This window comes from Salmo salar, chromosome 06, assembly GCF_965601325.2.
Source record: "Salmo salar chromosome 06, fSalSal1, whole genome shotgun sequence".
Lineage (NCBI taxonomy): Eukaryota > Metazoa > Chordata > Actinopteri > Salmoniformes > Salmonidae > Salmo > Salmo salar.
The window spans coordinates 36,254,651-36,272,232 of NC_138296.1; the positions used below are offsets into that span (position 1 = coordinate 36,254,651).

Genomic DNA, 17,582 nt, shown 5'->3' on the forward strand with positions numbered 1-17,582 from the left:
AAACTAAAGTAAAAAATAAAAAAGTAACAAAATAACGAGGTTATATACAGGGGGTACCGGTACCGAGTCAGTGTGTGGGGGTACAGGTTAGTCAAAGTAATTTGTACATGTAGGGAGGGGTGAAGTGACTATGCATAGATAATAGACAGCGTGTAGCAGCAGTGTACAAAACAAATGGGGGGTGTCAATGTAAATAGTCCGGGGGGACATTTGATTAATTGTTCAGCAATCTTATGACTTAGGGGTAGAAGCTGTTAAGGAGCCTTTTGGTCCTAGCTCCTGTACCGCTTGCCGTGCGGTAGCAGAGAGAACAGTCTATAACTTGGGTGACAGGAGTCTGACAATTCTTTGGGCCTTCCTCTGACACTGCCTAGTCTATAGGTCCTGGATGGCAGGAATCTTGGCCCCAGTGATGTACTGGGCCGTATGCACTACCCTCTGTAGCGCCTTACGGTCAGATGCCTTGCAGTTGCCATACCAGGCGGTGATGCAGCCGGTCAGGATACTATCGATGGTGCAGATGTAGAACTTTGAGGATCTAAGGTCCCATGTCAAATATTTTCAGGTGTTGCCGTGCCCTCTTCACGACTGTCTTGGTGTGTTTGGACCATGATAGTTCATTGGTGATGTGGACACCAAGGAACATGAAACTCTCGACCCGCTCCACTACAGCCCCGTCTATGTTAATGGGGCCTGTTCGGCCCGCCTTTTCCTGTAGTCCACGATCAGCTCCTTTGTTTTGCTTACATTGAGGTAGAGGTTGTTGTCCTGGCACCACACTGAAATAAGTTATGAACATTACAGTGTTTGTTTGACCCATGCGAGGGTGACTGAAACAGGAACCAACTTTGCTGTAATTCATGTATACAGTGGATATGTACAAATTAATGTAATATTTGAGTCTCTCTCTCACACTAATTGATTGTACAATGTACACATATATATTTTCAGTTTGTGAGTGTGTAAATATGAGAGTTGGAGACATGTTTGTTTGTACATAATAAAGAAAAACTTTTGTAAACAATGGGAACACTGCCATTTTGCACTGAGCCTTGCTGTTGGAAAACCACATCAGTAGTTAGGTTTCCATCCAATAGGCAACAGATTGTCATGCCAATATTATGAGAAAAAAGAAGGAACCCGCACACTGCTCTTGATATTATCACTGCTCTTTAATAAGCTTTACTTGTTGGCCTTACGGCCTTCATCAGAGCGTTTGTGAGTTAAAAAAAAAATATCACCCTTATGTAAACCTAGCCTCACCCACATCTGTTCCACGCATCAAATGGGGTTGGAGTCGATATTATAAAATCCGCATAAAGAGTATGTTTCCACCAAACTGACTTGTTGTTAAGTCAGTGCATGATGACATAGTTCACACAACATGTACTTTGCTTACGTTTTCATGTACCAAATAAAAATCTAAAGTTCATTGTGTTTCAATCGCATTTTCTACTCTACCACCATTTTTGTACAAAAATAAAAATGCAAATGTGCCAACTCTGTGAGGGTAGGCTAGTCTACATGATTACATTATTAATAATAAGACAGAGAATATTTATATTTGTCAAAAAAATTAAAAATATATATATATTACAGATAACTATGCGCACACTCCAACACTGACATCATTTACAAACAAAGCATTTGTGTTTAGTGAGTCTGCCAGATCATGGGCAGTAGAGATGACCAGGGATGTTCTCTTGATAAATGTGTGAATTACACCATTTTCCTGTCCTGCTAAGCATTCAAAATGTAACGAGTACTTTTGGGTGTCAGGGAAAATGTATGGAGTAAAAAGTACCTTATTTTCTTTAGGAATGTAGTGAAGTAAAAGTTGTCAAATACCCCAAAAAATGACTTAAGTAGTACTTTAAAGTATTTTTTCTTAAGTACTTTACAGCACTGATGTCACTCAGGAGTAAAATTGAGAAATGCCCTGCCTCACTCTGCCAAGCCCCCGATTTCACAATCTTCTATATGCCATCATAACTCACTTCCAGAACTCGGCTTTAAAACATCGCTCCTCACAGCGGAAGATTCATACTCGCCACAGACAGAGAAGGAAGAAGAGCAAGAAAGAGAACTCACAACCGGACTGACAATAAGAGAAAGATATAACAATACTTGTTACCAGCGAGATAACAACAGACTTTATTAGAGGATTTCTAGTAGGATCATCTGTAACTCCAAGATGAGCATCAGAATGTCAGCCAGCCTTGTCATTGTGCTCCTGGCCCTCCTGACCATTACTGAGGGTGAGTTTATATTATTACCTACATCACTCTGACTCAATGCATTGACACCAATGGACATGAATATAATGGTTATGAGTAGCAGGATTACTATTTACCTTTATATACTATCTTGTATCTTATTGTACATACAACTCAATCTGTCCATCTGCATCTTATATATATATATATATATATATATATATATATATATATAATATATATATAATATATAAATGCCCTTTTAAAACACGCTTTTATCCAGATGACTCTCTCGCTCCCCCTCTAACTAATCAAGTGTGTTTGTCATCACGGTGGATACCTGTGTATTCTTTCTACCCCTGACCCTTGACCTCTTACCTCTAACAGGGATGAGTCTGAGAGGCGTGGGGGCTGACCTGCGATGTCGCTGCATTGAGACAGAAAGCAGACGAATTGGTAGACTCATTAAGAAGGTGGAGATGTTCCCTCCCAGCTCGCACTGCAGAGACACTGAGATCATGTGAGTCCTGTTGCTTCCTGATTATAGTTCTATTACACTGGCAAATGCTTACTGTAAAATATGGCTATTATTTGATGTTGACATTAAATGTGGTTACTATATAACGTTAACTTAAAAATATAGAACTTTAGTTAATCAGTTCTACTCCCTGACTACCATCCAATTTCACTAGCTAATGCGGACACTAAAATGTAGTTATTACCAGGTTTCATGATTGTCTGACTGTGCTGTGTGTCTGCCCTGCAGTGCAACTCTGAGCAACAGCGGTCAGGAGATTTGTCTGGATGTCAGCGCTCCTTGGGTCAAGAGGGTCATTGAGAAGATGCTGGCCAAGTAAGTACAAGTTAGGCTGTATGAGTTTAAGGATGTGAACCGACCGGGTAAAACAACACAGATAGGATGACTGTTAAATGACAGAGAGTTTGATTGGACAAAATAATGTCATAAATACAGCAGAGCATGACTTGCTTCACCTGACAGAAATATGTCTAGGTTCAAGTGACATTTTCTTTCAGCTGAGTTTGGGGAATTTTCTTGTCTAGCTTCACAAAAAGTTGTGAAACCACATGGGCAATTATATTGTAATAACGTAACCTTTTATTTTCCTCAACAGCAACAAATGAAGAAGGGGAATCATTCCATGAAAACTCTGGGATTCTGAACTGTTACAAGATACATACCAAATAAGTATTTATAAGATTGATAGGCTGAATTCTATCATTTTCTATCTAGGTTGAAATACAATACTAGATTTAAAGTGGCATGAGACTTTTTTAAATGAAGAGACAGTCGGTTTCTTATATACAACCAAGTACTATGTACTAAGCTTATATTTGCTTTTTATTTCATAAATAGTTTTCGTTTCATTGAGATTTACATGCATTCCGGTTGTATTGGAATGATTTCGTATGAATAACGTCACATCCTACTTGACCCTCAAACTAATGTATTCATGTAAACCTCAGGATATTTATTGATATATTTATTTATTTGCCTACTTATTTATATTAAACTGTTGGATCATGTTGAAACTTCCAATCTAATTCAATTACAATAAATGTGTGAAAAAACCCTCTGAAATCTGTCTCTCGCTGTCTCTATTTTCTGTATATAACCATTACTCCTTCTAAAATGCAATCACAGCTTTTTACAACAGCTGGACTTAGACAAGTCTTATGACACTTTTGCCTGAAGCAAGGGAGGGTAGAGCATTGTAACAACAATACTAACAAGCAATCATTCAGTAAAAATAAGAACATCTCCTCACAGTAAACCAAAAGTTGGATTTCCATTTGACAGGAAAAGGGTAATTCATTGTTGCCTGTTCTACACAGTGGCCAATGAGCTTGGCTTGGATACAAGTCACTTTAGACTCCCCCACTCCAGAATGGATGATTGTGCTTTCAGATGATGTTATTTGAGAAGATTCCGAACTCATCAACAAAAATATTTTGCTAGATGAAACTTCTCTTACAGACTAATTGATGCAACGTATCACAGCGCTTACATTTTTGAAAATCTGGCAGTGGAGCTTGGCACTCTTTTGGTCATTACATGATAAGGTACATGTGTTTTAAATTCATTATCAACCACTATGTGATCTACATCTCATGGCTTCAAGTTCATTTGCTTTACTTCAATGCTGTACTGGCAACAGAAGATACACACAACTGACAAGGTGAAGACATTGTAGACTCCAGGTGAAGACGGTGTAGACTCCAGGTGAAGACGGTGTAGACTCCAGGTGAAGACGGTGTAGACTCCAGGTGAAGACGGTGTAGACTCCAGGTGAAGACGGTGTAGACTTTAGGTGAAGACGGTGTAGACTCCAGGTGAAGACGGTGTAGACTCCAGGTGAAGACGGTGTAGACTCCAGGTGAAGACGGTGTAGACTCCAGGTGAAGACGGTGTAGACTCCAGGTGAAGACGGTGTAGACTTTAGGTGAAGACGGTGTAGACTCCAGGTGAAGACGGTGTAGACTCCAGGTGATAAGTGTTTTTGAACCAGCTGCAATATACAACTTCAAGGAACTTAAAGTTCCCAAGACCTTTAGTATCCTAATGTAACCGAGTTGAGTTTTCTAAACTCACTCCTCTGAGTTTATTTTTTATTTTTTTGCTGGCGTAGCTGGTTAAAGGTATTTCAAGAGGGTGGTGAGGTGCGTTTGCAAGACAGAGGATGGGAAATCTAGTCTCAGTGCGAGCTGGTGAGCCAAGAAGCTATGCTGTTGAAGCAGCAGCGTGTGGCCGGGTACACTAACAGGACTTACCTTGTGCAATTTGTGTGGACACATTTGTATTAGTCCAACTTGTAACTCTCTTTTCAACTTGCTAAGCACAGTATGAATCCATGGAGGAATTTGGTCTATCTCAGGGAGGAGGGGTACAGTACACTCCTATTCATAAGATCATTTTGAAAGTTAAGACGAAGAAAATGTACAGTAAACCTGGCTAGGCATTTACCCTAATACCATGCTATCCACACACCTAAGACATTTATGTGCCACAAGGAGCTTCCATGAGCAATGGCACTTCCTCTTTCACCCTAACTCAGCTCACTTTAATCCTCACTCAGTTCTCGCTTTGATCCTCACCGCTCTCTTTGGGTCTCAGCCTCTCTCTTCCCTAAACTTAGTGGTGTGCGGGCACGTGCCCGTCCACATAGAAGTTGCGTGTGACCTTGGGCAGGGTGACCCCGATGCCATCCATCTCTGGGGTCAGGATGATCTGGCAGCGCAGACGAGTTCTCCTGGAGCAGAGGGGCCATATCCAACACGTCATCCTCCCAGTGGCGAGCAGTCATTTGATACAACTGTATGACAATCATGAACTTGTGTCAAAAATTCAATGTATATCTTTCCAGAATGTAATAATTACAGTGCATTTGGAAAGTATTCCGACTGTTTCTCTTTTTCCATATTTTGTTATGTTACAGCCTTATTCTAAAATTGATTAAATCTTTTTTTCTTCTTATCAATCTACACACAATACCACAACGACAAAGCAAAAACAGGTTTTTAGATTTTTTTTGCTAATTTATTACAAATAAAAACAGAAATGTTAACCTTATTTACAAAAGTATTAAGACCTTTTGCTGTGAGACTTGAAATTGAGCTCAGGTGCATCCTGTTTCCATTGATCATCCTTAAGATGTTTATACAACTTGATTGGAGTCCACCTGTGGTAAATTCAATTGATTGGACATAACGTGGAAAAGTACACACCTGTCTATATAAGGTCCCACAGTTGACAGTGCATGTCAGAGCAAAAGCTAAGCCATGCGGTCGAAGGAATTGTCCGTAGAGTTCCGAGATAGGATTGTGTCTAGGCACAGATCTGGGGAAGGGTACCAAAACATTTCTGCAGCATTGAAGGGTCCAAGAACACAGTGGCCTCCATCATTCTAAAATGTAAAGAAGTTTGGAACCACCAAGACTCTTCCTAGAGCTAGCCAGCCGGGCAAACTGAGCATTCGGGGGATCAGGGAGGTGACCAAGAACCCAATGGTCACTCTGACAGAGCTCCAGAGTTCCTCTGTGGAGATGGGAGAATCTTCCAGAAGGATAACCATCTCTGCAGCACTCTACCAATCAGGCCTTTATGGTAGATTGGCCAGACGGAAGCCACTCCTCAGTAAAAGGTATGTGACAACCCGCTTGGAGTTTGCCAAAAGGGACCTAAAGAACTCTCAGACCATGAGAAACAAGATTCACTGGTCTAATGAAACCAAGCTAGAACTCTTTGGCCTGAATGCCAAGCGGCACGTCTGGAAGAAACCAGCCACAGCTGGGGTTGTTTGTCAGTGGCAGGGACTGGGAGACTAGTCAGGATCGAGGGAAAGATGAACGGAGCAAAGTACAGAGAGATCCTTGATGAAGACCTGCTCCAGAACAGGACCACAGACTGGGGCGAAGGTTCACCTTCCAACAGGACAACAACCCTAAGCACACAGCCAAGACAACGCAGGAGTGGCTTCGGGACAAGTCTCTGAATGTCCTTGAGTGGCCCAGCCAGAGCTCAGACTTGAACCCGATCGAACATCTCTGGAGAGACCTGAAAATAGCTGTGCAGCAACACTCTCCATCCAACCTGACAGAGCTTGAGAGGATCTGCAGAGAAGAATGGGAGAAGCTCCCCAAATACAGGTGTGCCAAGCTTGTAGCATCTTACCCAAGAAGACTTGAGGCTAATCGCTGCCAAAGGTGCTTCAACAAAGTACTGAGTAAAGAGTCTGAATATACTTTTATACATTTGCAAACATTTCTAGAAACCTGTTTTTACTTTGTCATTATTTTGTATTGTGTGTAGATTGATGAGGGGAAAAAACGATTTAATCAATTTTAGAATAAGGCTGTAATGTAACAAAATGTGGAAAAAGTGAATGGGTCTGAGTACTTTCCGAATGCAGTGTACATGTTATTTAATGCTTTCATCATATGGTGTCATTATAAACAGGTATTTTTAAGAGGGCATTGCCTTGCACTTGTACTGTATCAGACATGTGTGTGTCATGTACTGGACTATTCAGGAGTGTGGGGTGCTAAGATGTATTTTAAAAATGAAGATGTCCATAACAGAGCACTATGTTACTTTTTAGGTGTCCACAAGTTTGCACCTTGCAATAATTGGGAACATGGGCTGGGAACCCTGTGAGGTGAGATGGAAGGTGTGTATGGTGAGACTTTGGAATAGTCTGTTGGATATGTCAACTGCCAGAATAGCTAGTAAAGTTGTTCAATGGGATCTATCCATAGCGGGAGCCTGGGCAACTGAAATGTCTGACCTTTTTCAACAGTCTGACTGTGAACATCTGTACGAAATCCAAATTAAGGGAGACAGAGATATGATTAAAATACAACTGTTGATGCAATATGAAAAAAAATGGGTGGAGGAGATTAATCATAAACCCAAATTGAGACCCTTTTGTTTGATTAAGGGTGAATTTGTGTGTGAGAGATATATTATGTATAACTTACCTAAAAGCAAGAGATGCTATGTGCACAGCTAAGATCGGGGATTTTGCCTCTGTGAATTGAAACAGGTCGGTATTGTGGTGAAATGGAAGAGGAAAGCCTATGTAACTATTGTAACCTTGAAGAAATAGAGAACTCATTTTATCCTATATTGCCCTTTCTACCATGATATACACTTGCTCTTATTCCAGAAAGCACACCAGATAGACCCTGGCATTATGTGGCTGAGCAATGAGGAGAAACTGAAATATTTTTTTGTCCATTGTTTATTTCTGTTTGGGGAATATTTAGATAAAGCCTGGAATAAAAGAAAAAGGGCTACCTGTAATCAAATTGTAAAAATGTTTAGCTTCTATGTGGTAAATGGCACGTGTGTGTATATAGATTGTGTATAGGCTTGTCTCCCATATGAATCTTCTCTTAGTGCCAGACTGGGTTCAAATGCCTTCTGTTTATTTTTTTCTGTATATGTATGTATGTATGTATGTATGTATGTATGTATGTATGTATGTATGTATGTATGTATGTATGTATGTATGTATGTATGTATGTATGTATGTATGTATGTATGTATGTATGTATGTATGTATGTATGTATGTATGTATGTATGTACAGTTGAAGTCGGAAGTTTACATACACTTAGGTTGGAGTCATTAAAACTCATTTTTCAACCACTCCACAAATTTCTTGTTAACAAACTATAGTTTTGGCAAGTCGGTTAGGACATCTACTTTGTGCATGACACAAGTAATCTTTCCAACAATTGTTTACAGACTATAGATTATTTCACGTATAATTCATTGTATCACAATTCCAGTGGGTCAGAAGTTTACATACACTAAGTTGACTGTGCCTTTAAACAGCTTGGAAAATTCCAGAAAATGATGTCATGGCTTTAGAAGCTTCTGATAGGCTTATTGACATAATTTGAGTCAATTGGAGGTGTACATGTGGATGTATTTCAAGGCCTACCTTCAAACTCAGTGCCTCTTTGCTTGACATCATGGGAAAATCAAAAGAAATCAGCCAAGACTTCAGAATAAAAATTGTACACCTCCACAAGTCTGGTTCATTCTTGGGAGCAATTTCCAAATGCCTGAAGGTACCACGTTCATGTGTACAAACAATAGTACGCAAGTATAAACACCATTGGACCACACAGCCATCATACCGCTCAGGAAGGAGACACATTCTGTCTCCTAGAGATGGACGTACTTTGGTGCGAAAAGTGCAAATAAATCCCAGAACAACAGCAAAGGACCTTGTGAAGATGCTGGAGGAAACAGGTACAAAAGTATCTATATCCACACTAAAACGAGTCCTATATGGACATAACCTGAAAGGCCGCTCAGCAAGGAAGAAGCCACTGCTCCAAAACCGCCATAAAAAAGCCAGACTGTGGTTTGCAACTGCACATGGGGACAAAGTTCTTACTTTTTAGAGAAATGTCCTCTGGTCTGATGAAACAAAAATATAACTTTTTGGTCATAATTACCATCGTTATGTTTGGAGGAAAAAGGGGGAAGCTTGCAAGCCGAAGAACACCATCCCAACCGTAAAGCATGGGGGTGGTAGTATCATGTTGTGGGGGAGCTTGCTGCAGGAGGGACAGGTGCACTTCACAAAATAGATGGCATCATGTGGAGGGAAAATGATGTGGATATATTGAAGCAACATCTCAAGACATCAGTCAGGAAGTTAAAGCTTGGTCGCAAATGGGTCTTCCAAATGGACAATGACTCCAAGCATACTTCCAAAGTTGTGGCAAAATGGCTTAAGGACAACAAAGTCAAGGTATTGGAGTTGCCATCACAAAGCCCTGACCTCAATCCTATAGAAAATTTGTGGGCAGAACTGAAAAAGCGTAGGCGAACGAGGAGGCCTAGAAACCTGACTCAGTTACACCAGCTCTGTCAGGAGGAATGGGACAAAATTCACCCAACTTATTGTGGGAAGCTTGTGGAAGGCTACCCAAAACGTTTGACCCAAGTTAATCAATTTAAAGGCAATGCTACCATATCAATTGAGTGTATGTAAACTTCTGACCCACTGGGAATGTGATGAAAGAAATAAAAGCTGAAATAAATAATTCTCTCTACTATTATTCAGACATTTCACATTCTTAAAATAAAGTGGTGATCCTAACTGACCTAAGACAGATAATTTTTACTAGGATTAAATGTCAGGAATTGTGAAAAACTGAGTTTAAATGTATTTGGCTAAGGTGTATGTAAACTTCCTACTTCAACTGTATGTATGTATGTATGTATGTATGTATGTATGTATGTATGTATGTATGTATGTATGTATGTATGTATGTATGTATGTATGTATGCAGTATATATGTGTGTATGTATATTTTATGCTCTAGGGATATAATTATTGCTTGGATAACCTTATTTACTATTATGGATTCAGTTTTACCTTACATTTTTTCACTCTTCATGCGATGCGCAATGCAGAGAACACGGGAAGAATAATTCTTTTTAATTACCACAGTGAATTATTGTAATATTTGTTTATGTGTCAATTAATCCCATAAGGGATGGGTTGCCAATTGGCAATTTGACACAAAAATAACATGTCATTCAGTCATTCATGTACCTTACTGCCTTTAGATAAACAGTAGACCTATAGTTTTTAATTGTTCATTACCTCTCCTCAGGTTGGGGCTGCCTGTCGACGTAGACTTCATTTACATACACATGGCATGTAGAACAGGCCCACGAAGCCTCATATGCACCTGAGTATAAACACAGTACCAGATGGTAACAGAACAGATCACAAGTAGACTATGAAATGCAGGCACTGTTGTCTTTCCAAGTAGTATACTAAGAGAGAAAGACAATACATTTCAACCTCTTGAGGAACCCATGTCTTTGATCATGGACATAAATGTGGGATGGATAGAGGATGTTGTCCTCCACATGAGCCTTCACTGGGATTCTCTGTCCTGAGTGGGCTATGTAAACAACTTTAACTCTGCAGACAAGTGACAGAGAGCAAAACAATTGGACTCCAAGAAAATGATGCTACTTTGTAGGCAAAAAGATAAGCAAATGGTGGCACTCCCAAACAGAAGGCCTATTTCAGTTTCTTTTAACACACACATAGAAAATAGGCAAAAAAAATTTGGCCCAATTTCAAAGACATTTCTTCATTTCAACACCTGGTTATAAAGACTCTGTAATAGACTATTTGTACAAATGTTTCAAATTATACAAACTAAAGTATTACAGTTTATCCTATGGTAGTTTCAATGAGCAGCAATAGCCCAAAGGCCGGCAGATGGCAAAATTGAGTCATGTCATCTTACCGTCCAAAGGCTATACATATGCTCGTATCCCCGTGGACTGGTTCATACATAAAACATTCTCCATTCAACCTGCAAATAAGGTTTTCACTAGTTACCACAGTCACAAAGTCAAAATGGCTATATCGTAAAAATGTATGAAAATTCAAATTAGCTTTTTGGTCTTAATTTAAGGTTAGGGTTAGGTTAGCAGTGAGTTTTGATTAGGGTTAGGTTAAAATCAGATTATAAGAAGATAAATTGTACAATTATTATGACTTTGTGGCTGTGGTAACTAGTGACAACCATGCCAGAAGTGGATAATGCCTAGGAATGCTAGTCCCGGATGTTGAGTAATGCGTTCTGACAATCAGGTTGCTGCAGTCTGTTGTTTACGCCTGGCTAACCTAACAAAGCAGGTGTAAAAGAAAACGCCTGAGCCAGGGGCGAAAATCTGATATCAACTTTGGAGGGGACAATTACATGAAATTTTCTCAAGAGCAATTCCTGAGGGGGACACCAAAAGTAGTGCTGTAACACATAGCCTACATTGTAATATGGTAAATGTATATTGAGGAACCAAAGAAATAAGGTGTTTGCCGTACTCCTAACTACCGGTACCCAAAACTACACAACTAATCACAACAGCAATACCATTGCCTTTAACAAATCTTAGTTCAGTCACCAGTTTAAGTTGAGAGTGGGGGTATCCATGGCATTTTCCAATTATGTTCCTATTTTACAAGTAAAAAAAATGGAGAACCTTTCATAATGTTGCCAAACAAAGACTTAACAAACTTACCTGAGACTCCCTGTCTCTGCCAGTCTGTCCCTGCATATCTGTCCCCAGCTCTGCTGTCTGTGTGCCATCTGTTGCCTGCTCTGCCTAATGACATCATTGTGAAACATTTCCATTAGAATTTCATTTCTTTCTTATGAACATTTTATCAACTAGTCTTTGAGATATTAGGCTACTAGGGTTCTTACTATGCGTTTTGGTGTATTGAAAAATACTCTGATGTCCGTCTTTTATTTTTCTGCCATTTTTCTACCTGGCTGGCTGGCTGGTTTACACACACACACAATGTGTAGGTTATTTACAGTAGGAGATGGGCTTCTATCATCTTCAATCATTCTATTTGGGCTTCGATCTAAAAGGTAGCTAGCAAATGTGAAACAGATTAAAATGACTAGAGTTGACAGCTGTATGAGTTCACCATTTACACAACATATGCTGCAACCTTTTGTAATTTTAATAGTTTGTTTCATATTGGCTGGCTTCCAACAATAGCTGAATTTGCAAAGCTAGCGAGCACCAATTCAGTTTCAGTGGTGTTTGCTATAATCTTTGCTACCCGGGTTAAATAAAGGTGAAATAAAATAAATAAATAAAAGTTCCCTTGCGACAATTTAGCTTTTGCAACGAGACCATTAAATATATTTAAGACAATGGTAGAAGAGAGTGTCGTTCTGTTCAGTTTGGACTTCAGTTTATCGCTAACCTTATCACAGGGACTTTGAAGCACTAACTTACATCATCTGCATGCTGAACTTGGAATAAATTGACAATAGCAAAGATTCCATCTTTGACGACGCCACATAAATGGAATAGGTACTAGCTAGCTCAATAGTTAATATTTGCGTGCTAGCTCTGCATATTCAGCTAGTGTGTGTGCGCGATTGACTGGATTAACCTCACGTCAGTTACGTGCATTGAGTGCCTTTCAGACAGTAGATACGACCTCTCTGTTACCTAGCAAGCTACGGAACTGGCAGTGGATCAAACCATTGTGAGGCAAAGGGTGGGGGGGTCGCAATCTTTTGAAACTTAAAAACGCCCTATTAAGTGTCTATAATCAGCACAATTGCTTTCATTGCGTATTATTAATATTATTTAAATTACATAGTTATGTTTCAGTGATATATTGGGGGGGACAAATCATATTTTTCCCAGGATGGGGGGGTCGTGTCCCCCCGTCCCCCCCGGGATTTCCGCCCCTGGCCTGAGCGGAGTTCCCACATCCGGTTTTCAGAGGGGAAAAAAACTACAATACATGACCAAAAGTTCTTCGAACATCTCATTCCAAAATCATGGGAAATAATATGGAGTTGGTCCTCCCGTTGCTGCTATAACAGCCTCCATTCTTCTGGGAAGGTTTTCCACTAGATGTTGGAACATTGCTGGGGGGACTTGCTTCCATTCAGCCACAAGAGCATTCGACAAACATTTCTGCATGGACTTTGTTCACTGGGGCATTGTCATGCTGAAACAGGAAAGGGGATTCCCCAAACTATTGCCACAAGGTTGGAAGCACAGAATTGTCTAGAATGTCATTGTATGCTGTAGCGTTAAGATTTCCCTTCACTGGAACTAAGGGGCCTAGCCCGAACCATGAAAAACAGCCCCAGACCGTTATTCCACTTCCACCAAACTTTACAGCTGACACTATGCATTTGGGCAGGTAGCGTTCTCCTGGCATCCGCCAAATTCGTCCGTCGGATTGCCAGATGGTGAAGCATGATTCAACACTCCAGAGAATGTGTTTCCACTGCTCCAGAGTCCAATGACGGTGAGCTTTACACCACTCCAGCCAATGCTTGGCATTGCGCATGTTGATTGTGTATGGCTGCTCAGCCATGGAAACCCATTTGATGAACCTCCCAACGACATGCTGACATTGCATACTTTTGTATATATAGTGTAGGTTGAATTAGCTGTATCCCTGAAAACCGGATGCATCTGGTTGTTGGCAATTCCACTAAGGGTGACCCCTGGCTCTACATGGGGCACAACATCAGGAAGTAGAATTAGCCACTAGTATGGTGGTGGAAAATGGCGTTTCGTAAAGAAAGAACGCATATTTTTCCAGTTTTTTTCTGCCGTCTCGTCAAAAAATCGAGTTACAGAGGAAATCGACACCTTTACAGCTTGAATGGAGAATTATTTATGTACGAACCTGTCCACGGGGGATACGAGTTTATAACTAGCTGCATACAACGTCTTTGGACAGTAAGATGAAACGACTCGGCATGCGCTCCGGACCTTCTTTCAAGGATTTTTGATCCTTATAACATTTGACTGGAGAGGCTTGGGAATTCCTCAGGACGGCGAGCGCCAGTGGAGGAAGTGCAATGATGCGAAGGTGTAAAAATTGTGCTGTTAAGATCAGAGATTTGTCTCCTGAGTATACATCTTTGTTCGAGGTGTACATACCTACGTCTCCTGATTACAAACCAATATGACTTCCAACATTTGCCCTGAGAATTCTACCAGAGATGAGTTTGGACAGGTAGAAGTGAGACTTTAGGAAAGAGTGGATTCTTGCTTTTTGGCCAACCTATACATTGTGTCGGGCTGGGTAAAGGACAAACTGGGAATGGATGCATGTGAAAGTTTCCAGAAGTGGAATTGTTTCCATTTGTTGTGTATCCGCCACCCAGAGTAAGCGTACGCTTTGAGTCACACGAATCGGGGCTCAAACTGTGGTGTGCTTTGCTCTCTGGAGCCACTAAAAGGGGTGATCAGTGGGGTAGTGTTGAGTGTAAAAGGGGTGATCAGTTGGGTAGCGTTGAGGGTAAAAGGGGTGATCAGTGGGGTAGTATTGACCTATGTTCCAAACTCGCTTCTGTGCTTTTGGGGCCAAGGATTTGGACACGTTGCAGCAGTTTGTAAAAGGGAGATCCCACGATGTGAGTGGGCATAGTCAGAGGGAGATTACAGTTGGGATAGAGAAAGCACTGTGTCAACTGTAGGGGTGTACAAAAGCTGAAGAACAAACACACATCCAGGTACACGCAACAGCACATCTTCAACCTCAGGAGGCTGAAGAAATTTGTCTAGGACCCTAAGACTCTCACAAACTTCTACAGATGAACCATTGAGAGCATCCTGTCGGGCTGTATCACAGCCTGGTACAGCAACTACACCGTCCTGTCCAGAGGGTGGTGGGGTCTGCACAACTCATCACTGGGGGCACACTGCCTGCCCTCCAGGACATCTACAGCACCTGGTGTCACAGTAGGGCCAAGAAGATCATTAAGGACCTCAGCCACCCAAGCCATGGCCTGTTCACCCTGCTACTATCTAGAAGGTGGGGTCAGTATACTGTAGGTGCATCAAAGTTGGGATTGAGAGACTGAAAAACAGCTTCTATCTTAAGGCCATCAGACTGTTAAATAGTCACCACTAGCCGGCTACCACCCAGTACCCTGCCCTGAACTGTCACTGTCACTAGCCGGCTACCACCCGGTACTAATAGAGACAGCTTCCCTATGTACATTGTCATGGAACACTGGTCACTTTAATAATGTTTACATACTGTTTTACCCACTTCATATGTAAATACTGTATTCTAATCAAGGCCTATCTTATTTAACTATTGATTTACATATACTTTCCGTAATGTCTATACATCCCATCATATCTACATGTATATTTATATTCCGGACTCTGACATTGCTCGTCCTAATATTTACTTATTTCTTAATTTGATTATTTTACTTTAGATTTTGTGTATTGTTTTGTATTGTCAGATATTACTTCACTGTTGAAGCTAGGAACATAAGCAGTTCGGTACACCCGCAATAACATTAGCTAAATATGTGTACGCGACCAATAACATCAGCTAAATATGTGTACGCGACCAATAACATCAGCTAAATATGTGTACGCGACCAATAACATCAGCTAAATATGCGTATGCGACCAATAACATCAGCTAAATATGTGTACGCGAACAATAACATCAGCTAAATATGTGTACGCGAACAATAACATCAGCTAAATATGTGTACGCGACCAATAACATCAGCTAAATATGTGTATGTGAACAATAACATCAGCTAAATATGTGTACGCGACCAATAACATCAGCTAAATATGTGTCCGCGACCAATAACATCAGCTAAATATGTGTACGCGACCAATAACATCAGCTAAATATGTGTACGCGAACAATAAAAGAAGTAGAAAAAGAAGAATGAAACGATTCAATATCACCATCTGCAGGCATTTGGGTAGAGCAGCCAGAAGTTGGAACAGCGAGATGACTTCCACTTCCAATTAGATGTTTGCAGGCTTCTTTTCGGGGGTTCTGAAAATGTCAATGTTGTATTTCTCTGTCTGCTCAATATTCAAGTATTCAATTGAGGCAAATTAACATTGCCATGAGTGTGTTTAGGTCACATAAAATCGAATTGAACCTAGGCGAGAAACAATGTTGCCAGTTCGAAAAAACAATGACACGAAGAAATGATTACATACAAGGCTTGTGGAATTACAAAATGTGTCAATAGGCTCATTTTCTTTCTCTCACGGGAAAGACAAAACTACACATTTTGTGTGGCGCTTCAATTGCTTTTGACAACAGAGGGCGCTCTTGCATTGCATTTTAAAGAAGAGGGCCAACAACCTTTCATCAACAACAAGAAGTGGTACCTTTTTGTTGTTTGTTATTGAAATGGAAATAACTTTCCCTGCATTCACAACAGCCTATACATTTTATGATAAGCATTAAATTGAAAACAGTGAGGGTAAGGTTAAAACTCTTGAAGGCCTACACACCCTTTCATGCTGTAATATGGCTGAGATATTCCCCAGAGCACATACACCACTCTGTCAGGTGTCTCTCTCACACACACTGACAGACAAACTCCCACCTCATTTAGCTTGACTTAATTACCTTCTTTGACTGACACCATACACCATACTGCACTAGTTAAATACTGCCTAGTCAAATAAAGGTTGAATAAAATGAAAATAAAACTAGCAGCTGTGTTTGCTGGCTGTTACCTCCTGAGAAAGCAGTGGGCTACCACTACATATGTGTTGTAGAGGCACTAATTAAGATACTATATAATGATGGGATATTGCCAACCTGGACTCAGGGGCTAGATGTAACATAGTAAATGTAATTCATTTTTGTATGATATGTAATGTTTGGTATGGTATGTATTAATTTGTGGATGTCCATCATCCATTTTGTATAATATGTTACAAATTACAATTCATACAATATTTTACGAATTTGCAAAACGTATAATGTGTTACGAATTCCAATTTGTTGTGGGTAACATTGGCTAGGTGGCTAACGCTAAAGTTAGCAAGGTGGCTAAATTAGGTGGTTAAATTAAAGGGTTTGGGTTAGGATTAGAGGAAGGGTAAGCTAACATCTAAAAAGTAGTAAATAGTTGCAAAGTTGCTAATTATCTGAAATGATCACCTTGTCCGTGATGAAATTCAAACACACATCCTTTGGGTTGCTAGACCTTCGCGTTATATGCCGACCCATCCACCCTAACCAGCCATCCTGCTTTTGTTTTTGCCTTAAGTAACCTTCTGTTTTATGTAACCAAACTTAACATATCCTACTAATTTGAGTATCCCAGATGTACATTTACTATGTTATGTCTAGTCTATGAGACCAAGCTGATATCACTGATAAAGGTATTACCTCAGCAGATGGACATGTCAATTCTGTAGCTCTGCAGTAAAGATGGAAGCACAGATGGAAATCTTACCACACTTCCCATTATTGTAGCTACAGTTCTTGGCACCTAGAACATCCCTTTACCCAGTTGG

General features: G+C 40.4%; 1 protein-coding gene and 1 non-coding gene across 2 annotated transcripts; one reads left to right on the forward strand and one right to left on the reverse strand.

Moving 5' to 3' along the window:
- Positions 1–2,034: 2,034 nt before the first annotated feature.
- On the forward strand, positions 2,035–3,816 carry LOC106607048 (interleukin-8). Its single transcript, XM_014203609.3, has 4 exons — positions 2,035–2,258; positions 2,604–2,736; positions 2,983–3,069; positions 3,350–3,816. The coding sequence occupies exons 1-4, from the start codon at positions 2,195–2,197 to the stop codon at positions 3,357–3,359; spliced, it is 294 nt and encodes a 97-aa protein (XP_014059084.1). The 5' UTR covers positions 2,035–2,194; the 3' UTR covers positions 3,360–3,816.
- Positions 3,530–16,309, reverse strand: LOC106607049 (uncharacterized). The gene is made up of 5 exons (XR_001329153.2): positions 16,002–16,309; positions 11,805–11,888; positions 10,366–10,453; positions 7,713–7,761; positions 3,530–5,485 (listed from the first exon to the last, which is right to left on the reverse strand). It is a non-coding gene; the product is annotated as an uncharacterized LOC106607049 (transcript).
- Positions 16,310–17,582: the final 1,273 nt, after the last annotated feature.

Coding starts and splice junctions, on each gene's coding strand:
- LOC106607048 (XM_014203609.3), top strand. CDS start 2,195: ATGAGCATCAGAATGTCAGCCAGCCTTGTCATTGTGCTCCTGGCCCTC. Junction 2,259..2,603: donor CCTCCTGACCATTACTGAGG/GTGAGTTTATAT, acceptor TACCTCTAACAG/GGATGAGTCTGAGAGGCGTG. Junction 2,737..2,982: donor TGCAGAGACACTGAGATCAT/GTGAGTCCTGTT, acceptor TCTGCCCTGCAG/TGCAACTCTGAGCAACAGCG.